Source organism: Coffea arabica, chromosome 3e (assembly GCF_036785885.1).
Source record: "Coffea arabica cultivar ET-39 chromosome 3e, Coffea Arabica ET-39 HiFi, whole genome shotgun sequence".
Classification (NCBI taxonomy): domain Eukaryota; kingdom Viridiplantae; phylum Streptophyta; class Magnoliopsida; order Gentianales; family Rubiaceae; genus Coffea; species Coffea arabica.
The window spans coordinates 41,272,048-41,279,877 of NC_092315.1; the positions used below are offsets into that span (position 1 = coordinate 41,272,048).

Below are 7,830 nucleotides of genomic sequence, written 5' to 3' on the forward strand. Positions count from 1 at the left end.
TTCAAGAACCAAAAACTGCAACAAATCTGAAATTTTGGCTAAGGGGGTGAAGCGGAAGTTTTTGGGTTACCTTTGGTGGTTGTTTACTAGCTAAATGAAGTGCCTAGTTCCCCAAGTTCACTCCTAGAATCACTGAGGTCAGTCGGCACCCCTTGCACTCTGTTTTTCTCTCGGTCAGACCACCCAAAGCAGCAACCCAGCAGCAAACGTTAAGGTGAAGAGAAGCTTGGGTCTGGGGTTTTGAGTCAGCTTGGAAGGTTCTGTGGTTGGAGGAAAGAAAAATGGCAGCTGGTTTCTCCTTCTCCCCTGGTCTGACGCAATGCCGGCAGCAGCAGCAGCGATCTTCCTCCTCCTTGCTCGGTCGAGACAGCAGCCAAGAATGGAGGTGGAAGCTGGAAATGGAAGCTTGAAGATTGGGTGTGAATGGCTGAGGATGGAAGGCTGTTAGAAGCTTGGAATGGCAGCGGTCTCTGCTTCTTCTTGCACCAGATGATCGAGCTTGAAGAGAAGAGAAACGGCTGGTAGTTGGTGATAAGATGGGTTGAAAATGAAGGTAAGCTAGAGGTATAGGTTTGAAGACTTTTTGGGCATGCCATTAATGGTGACAATTTCGAATTTAAATCGCGTTTAAGCGCGAAATTCTTATCTACTAGTAGAAATTCCTCATCTAGCATTTTCTCAACTTAATTATACATTTTTATAACCTCTACATATCATACAGTTCAACTTAGAGCTATATTGCGTATGGGAGTGCGAAAATCCAACTGATATAGGCAACCCTAGGGGAAGACCCTCCTAGAACCTCCCAACCTTGTAATTATCAGAGTTGGATCTTTTCTCCCAACAGAAATTGAACTCGATTGTTCTCATGAACTCAAGACCTCTGACACACAAAGGTAATCAGCAACCTTAAGCAAATAAGGATGGATGAAGCGACACCACGATTAGGGAACAAGCTAATCGATAAAGTCTGATTTGAATCCTAAGCTATGAACTCAAGAATTCAAGAGTAAGTTCGGTTAAGAACTTGAAGGAAAATTCCTCACGATTTCTGGTTGTAATAATCTCTGTCCTTTCACGCATACAATAGGTGCCTTTTATAGGCTAAAACTAGGGCAAAATCCGGCCCACATAAACCTGGAAGAAATTCGGTTCGCATAAAGAGCTTAAAGAGCCAGCTCTTTAAGGCTTTCCGATAAGGCCCAATAAGTAATAAAATACTCAACGCCTAACAACTACTAAACTAAACAGTCTTAAAACAACTACCAACTAAGCTAACAAGTATGAGATCATTCCTTCACTTCAAACGTACAAGTGAACAAAGTAACTTCATGGTCCATCAAATCTTCAAACCTAGCTTGCTCCTTGCTTGTATGGTGAATGATCAAGGCTCGTAAAGCTTACTTCGCCTTCTTGGTTCTTGATCTTGTCATCGGACTGCGAATGTGGATCAAAGGGTCCTTGACCCAAGGTGGAAGTTGTTGCACACCCGTATCCGCATCACCAACTTAATGTTTAGCCGAAAGCAAATCGTCAAATAAATTGTGAAAATTCATGTAAATTAAAATATAACATTTATATAAGTGAAAACATCATTAATAATATAAATACACATTTTTTTAAATATAAATCCATATTATTTAATAATTTTCAAAGTTTAAATAATATTTATTTTAATTTTCAGAAATTAATGAAATTTTGAGACCCTCACATCCTTCCCCCCTTAAAAGAATTTTGTCCTCAAAAGAATTCTTTTGGACTAATAAGGAATCAGATAAGGGATCAGAAGAATATTAGTCCTCAATCCCTCAATAATATCAATCCCTCAATCCCTCACTAATATCCCCCAAAAATTCTTTTGGACTAATATCTGATCCCTTATTGTCCTTTCCGTTCCAAATTCGGTCATCAGCAGGAGAATTGCTATCGAAGGGATCCTTCCCTGCGGCCTGTGAAGGTGGGGCGGAATTCCTTGAAACTTCAGGAGACTACTGCGCCTGTCACGAGGTTGGACAAGGGTAAAGCTAAGCAGGGGGAGTTGCGGTCTACGCCTGGAAAGATTGCAGCGACGTCAGGTGTCGCTGGGGCAGAGACTGCTGTGCCGGCACCAGTCCAGCAGCAGTTGTTGATCCAGGGACATGGGGGGACAACTGCCTGTGCGATGAATTCCAGGGGGATGGCGGCAATGAAGGGGTTGGTGCCAGCAGCGCCTGGGCAGCAGGTAGGGGAGGCTGAAGTGGAGGTTGGTACTGTCTCTGATCCTTTGGAGATTTTGGAGGATGAGGGGATGGAGCAGGAGGTGGGGCATGCGGATACTGTTGTGGATGGTACGCATCAGGGACATGGGAGGGAAACTGCATGTGCTATGAATTCCAGGGGGGTGGCGGCAATGAAGGGGTTGGTGCCAGCAGCGCCTGGGCAGCAGGTTGGGGAGGCTGAAGTGGAGGTTGGTATTGTCTCTGATCCTTTGGAGGATTTGGAGGATGAGGGGATGGAGCAGGAGGTGGGCATGCGGATGCTGTTGTGGATGGTGCGCATCAAGATGTCAGTTGCGGAGGAGTGCAGGACGTGGGGCTGTAGCAGGAGCAGCAGAGTGATGTAGAATTGGGTGGTAGGTTGGAGATTATTTTACCGCGTGCTTTTGTTGCTGATGTGCGTGGGGGTGGTGTGGAGGGGAGCAATCCAGCTGGTGTTGAGGCACGGCCAATTGCACTTGTGGGAGATCAGAGGGTGGAGTCCAGCAGTGATGAGGACGTTTCCCTATCCCCACGATTTGCTACGGAGCTGGTGCGAGTCCAGGATGAAACTTTAGTGCCCACAGCTGGAGTTCTTGACAGTTCGGTGGCGGCTTTGAGAAACAAACAAAAAGGTATTCGTGCACATTTCCCTTCTGATAGGCAATTACGTTCTAAATTGATAAATTCGCAGAATTCTCTTCCTGTTTTGTCCCATGATTAAGGGTTTATTTTGGAATGTTCGGGGCATTTCTAAAGCCCCGAAATTGAGAAGGATTAAAAAATTGATTCAACTGCACAATTTACAATTTTTGGCTTTTTGTGAACCTTGGTTGGAGGTTGATAAAGCCGAACGGTATAGACATAAATTAGGGTTTCATGGAGTGGTGCATAACTTGGTGGGCTCGATCTGGGTGTTCTTCCAAGAGCCTTTTTCAGGCTTGGTGGTTGGAGAGAGTCCCCAGCATGTGTCAGTGCGCCTTTCTCACGATCATGTGCCGGGCTCCCACCTTGTTGTCTCCTTTGTGCATGCGCGGTGTACTCCTGTGGAGAGGTGTGAGCTATGGGAGGGTTTAATGCGGGATAACCCGGGTTCCGCTGCATGGATTGTGGGTGGGGATTTCAATGTAATTTTAGATGCTGAGGAGAAGAAAGGGGGTCGGGCTTTTACTCCTGGTGAAGCTATGGAGTTTAGACAGTTTATCAATGAGGCGAATCTCACGGATGTCGGTTTCTCAGGGGCTCGATTTACCTGGTGTAACAATAGACATGGCAGGGCAAGAATTTGGAAAAGATTGGATCGTATTTTAGTGAATGAGGGTTTTTTTGACACAGGGATGTCATTGGCGGTGTCGCACTTAGCCCGGGAGTCGTCAGACCATGCTCCGCTCCTTCTTTCACTGTCAACCAGGCTGGACACTAAGCCGCGGTCGTTCAGGTTCCTTAATGTCTGGAAGAGGCATGAGGATTTCTTGCCTATGGTTCAGGCTTCTTGGGAGCAGCCCTGCGCTGGTTCCCCTTTGCAAGTTCTTTGTTGCAAATTAAAACGGCTGAGGGGCACTATACGGGATTGGAGTAGGAGGGTTTTTGGGGATATCTTTCAGACAGTTAGGAATAAGGAAGAGGAAGTACGGCTGGCGGAGGTCCGTGTAGAAAGTGATGATTCAGATGCTGCTAGGGTGCATCTACATCTTGCCAAAGGTCAGTTGCAGGCGGCCTTGAGAGTGGAGGAGTTGTTTTGGAAGCAGAAGGCTCGGGTTAGGTGTGATGCGGATACGGGTGTGCAACAACTTCCACCTTGGGTCAAGGACCCTTTGATCCACATTCGCAGTCCGATGACAAGATCAAGAACCAAGAAGGCGAAGGAAGCTTTACGAGCCTTGATCATTCACCATACAAGCAAGGAGCAAGCTAGGTTTGAAGATTTGATGGACCATGAAGTTACTTTGTTCACTTGTACGTTTGAAGTGAAGGAATGATCTCATACTTGTTAGCTTAGTTGGTAGTTGTTTTAAGACTGTTTAGTTTAGTAGTTGTTAGGCGTTGAGTATTTTATTACTTATTGGGCCTTATCGGAAAGCCTTAAAGAGCTGGCTCTTTAAGCTCTTTATGCGAACCGAATTTCTTCCAGGTTTATGTGGGCCGGATTTTGCCCTAGTTTTAGCCTATAAAAGGCACCTATTGTATGCGTGAAAGGACAGAGATTATTACAACCAGAAATCGTGAGGAATTTTCCTTCAAGTTCTTAACCGAACTTACTCTTGAATTCTTGAGTTCATAGCTTAGGATTCAAATCAGACTTTATCGATTAGCTTGTTCCCTAATCGTGGTGTCGCTTCATCCATCCTTATTTGCTTAAGGTTGCTGATTACCTTTGTGTGTCAGAGGTCTTGAGTTCATGAGAACAATCGAGTTCAATTTCTGTTGGGAGAAAAGATCCAACTCTGATAATTACAAGGTTGGGAGGTTCTAGGAGGGTCTTCCCCTAGGGTTGCCTATATCAAGGTGGCTTCAAGAGGGAGACCGAAATACAAGGTTTTTTCATTCTGTTGTCAAAAATAGAAGGGTACGCTCGATCATTCACAGGATTAGAAATGGCCAAGGGGAGTGGGTGGAATCGGACGAGGGGATTGGAGCAGAGGCAGTTCGGTATTTCGAGGGGTTGTTTACAGCTCAGCGTCCACCATCTTCCTCTGAATTGCTTCAGCATATTCCAACACTTTTGACTGATGAGGAGAATGATTTGCTGGAGCAGTTTCCCTCTGAGATGGAGATTCGAAGTGCGGTGTTCGCAATGGATGGGGAGAGTGCACCGGGGCCGGATGGTTATACGGGTAAATTCTTTATGGTAGCATGGTCAGTTGTTGGTGCGGATGTGGTTAGCGCAGTTCGTAGTTTTTTCTGCGGTGCTGAGTTGCCTCGTGCTGTTACAGCGACTTCCATTGCGCTCATTCCTAAGGTGGGGCACCCACAGGATTTTTCACAATTCCGGCCGATTAGTTTGTGTAACTTTGTTAACAAGTTAATTTCGCGAGTTTTGGCCGATCGCTTGGCCCAAGTCCTTCCAAAGATCATATCCCCACAGCAGAGTGGATTTGTTCGGGGGAGGCTTATATCGGATAATTTCTTGCTTGCACAAGGGTTGCTTTCTAATATGGGGAGGACCTCCAGAAATGCCGATGTTGCTCTGAAGTTAGATATGGCAAAGGCTTATGATCGTGTTTCATGGATCTTTTTGACAATGGTCTTGAGAAGATTTGGGTTTAGGGAGCAATGGATTGATAGGATTTGGAGATTGGTCTCGAATGTGTGGTTTTCGGTTCTAATAAACGGGGCCAGTGTGGGTTTCTTTAAGTCTACGCGAGGGCTTCGTCAAGGGGACCCATTATCTCCAGGTTTGTTTATTATTGGCACGGAGGTGTTGTCCCGTTCTTTAAACAAGTTAGTGGAGCATCGGGGTTTCAAGTGCTTTTCTGTTCCGCGGGGCAGTCCTAAGATCACTCATCTCAGTTACGCAGATGACGTCCTGGTTTTTTTAGGTGCTTCATCCTCTTCGCTGAGATGTGTTATGCAGACAATTGAGAATTATGAAGCAGTTTCGGGACACGAGATTAATGTTCAGAAGTGTGGGTTCATGGTGCATGCTAAACTGCCTAGGCAATGTGTGGCAAGGGTTCGACGGCTAACTGGGTTTGGTCTTAAGTCGTTTCCTGTGCGTTACTTGGGATGTCCGCTTTTTGTGGGGCGCCGGAAGTGCCTATACTTCATGGAGCTGGTACAGTCAATCATTTCTAAAGTTTCATCATGGAGTTCCAGATTTCTGTCCAATGGGGGTCGGATTGTACTCATCAAACACGTACTGTCAGCAATTCCAATTCATTTATTGGTAGCTTCGTGTCCTCCAAAGGGAGTCCTAGCCTTGGTTGAACGGGCTATGGCAAATTTTCTCTGGGGGGAACGTGAAGGTGGCCTCCGACATCATTGGATCAAGTGGGCAGACCTCTGTGCCGACTCATCACAAGGGGGGGTTGGTGTTCGGTCGTTACTGGATGTTTATACAGCATTCTCGCTCAAATTGTGGCGGCGGTTTCGTACGGGTGAGTGTCTAGGGGCGACATTTATGAGATCCAAGTATTGTCGGCAGAATCGTCCATGCATGGTAGGGGCGGGTCAAGGCAGTTCATATATGTGGAGGCGCTTGCTTCAAATCCGCGAGGTGGCGGAGCAAAACCTTTGGTGGGAGTTGCGGTCGGGACAGTGTAATTTCTGGTTTGACAATTGGATGGGTCTGGCCCTCTGTGTCAACGGTTACAAAGTGTTTTTGATCACTTAGTTAGGGATTTCGTATTGAATGGAAGGTGGAATCAACAGTTGCTGCGGCTTTGGGTTCCTAATGACATTGTCTCAGAGATAGTTACTAAAGTTGCCCCAGTGGGGTCCGCGGAGGATCGTGCGGTGTGGGCCTTGACGGAGTCAGGGGATTTCTCCATTGCTTCCACATACGCGCTGGTTGGTAGCCAGACCCCCTCGTCTTTCATGTTTGATAGGGTTTGGCACTCTGTAATCCCAATCAAGATATCTTTCTTCATGGTAAGGCTCCTGCGAGATCGGTTACCGATGGCGTCGTCACTAGGAAGATTGCAAGTGTATGGTCCATCCAAGTGTTTTTGCTGTTTGGCCTCGCAATCTGAATCATTGGAGCACGTCTTTGCGGAAGGTGAGCTAGCTCAATTTTTGTGGACCTTTTTTTGGAAATGGCGCTGGAGTGAGGTATAGAGGATTAGAGGTACGGTCATGTTTGGCGGCTTGGTGGTGCCTACCGGTTCGGCACTCTCGTATGGAGGCATTACACTCGGTTTTGCCTTCCATTATTTGCTGGCATATTTGGTTGGCACGGAATTTGGCAATTTTTTATGGGCAGCTCCTGCGGCGACAGACCATTTGTGATCGTATCCTGGCAGATGTCGTAGGGCTATTTCCCAGAAAGTTTGTAGGTGAGTTTACTGGGGTTGGCTCCTGGCCGGAGGTCTACTCCAACATATTTGGGTGGAGGCCTCGATATACCCATAGAGTTGTTTGTTGGAAATTTCTAGCCCAGGGGGTTTTCAAGTTAAATACCGATGGGTGTTCGCTTGGCAATCCGGGCGTTAGTGGCGGGGGTGGTGTGCTTAGGGACTCTTCTGGTGCTTTGTTGTTTGGATTTTCTGTTCCGTTTGGGGAGCTGACTTGTCTTCAAGTGGAGATAAAGGCTTTGGTGTTTGGGATTCAGCAATGCTGTCTTCGGGGATTCTCGCGGATTCGGGTAGAGGTGGACTCTCTTGTGTTAGTCAACCTACTGGTAAGACGATGGAGGTGTCCGTGGTTAGTGCGGTCAGATCTGGAGGCGTTACTGGCAATGCAGGGTGTGGAGTGGACGGTGGGGCATTGTTATCGGGAAATGAATCAAGTGGCGGATGCCTTAGCCAAGGTGGGGGCACAGTCTGAGGGGATTATTTTGTATACGTCACAGTCTGAGTTGCCAAGATTGGCAAGGGGGGCCTTAGGGTTAGATAGGTCGCAGACTCCTGCTATTCGTTCTCGAGCTGTTTCTCACTGA

At 46.8% G+C, this 7,830-nt stretch overlaps 1 protein-coding gene across 1 annotated transcript; it reads left to right on the forward strand.

The window, feature by feature from the left end:
* Positions 1 to 319: 319 nt before the first annotated feature.
* On the forward strand, positions 320 to 7,830 carry LOC113737643 (uncharacterized). Its single transcript, XM_027264838.2, has 8 exons — positions 320 to 443; positions 554 to 564; positions 1,916 to 2,530; positions 2,584 to 2,869; positions 3,174 to 3,996; positions 4,797 to 6,331; positions 6,568 to 7,004; positions 7,156 to 7,830. The coding sequence occupies exons 1-8, from the start codon at positions 320 to 322 to the stop codon at positions 7,828 to 7,830; spliced, it is 4,506 nt and encodes a 1,501-aa protein (XP_027120639.2).

Bases quoted from the DNA above. Each gene is read 5' to 3' on its own strand.
- LOC113737643 (XM_027264838.2), top strand. From the start codon at position 320: ATGCCGGCAGCAGCAGCAGCGATCTTCCTCCTCCTTGCTCGGTCGAGA. The intron at 2,870-3,173 runs GTATTCGTGCAC...AGCCTTTTTCAG, and splicing joins TTTGAGAAACAAACAAAAAG to GCTTGGTGGTTGGAGAGAGT. The intron at 6,332-6,567 runs GTGAGTGTCTAG...TTGATCACTTAG, and splicing joins GTGGCGGCGGTTTCGTACGG to TTAGGGATTTCGTATTGAAT.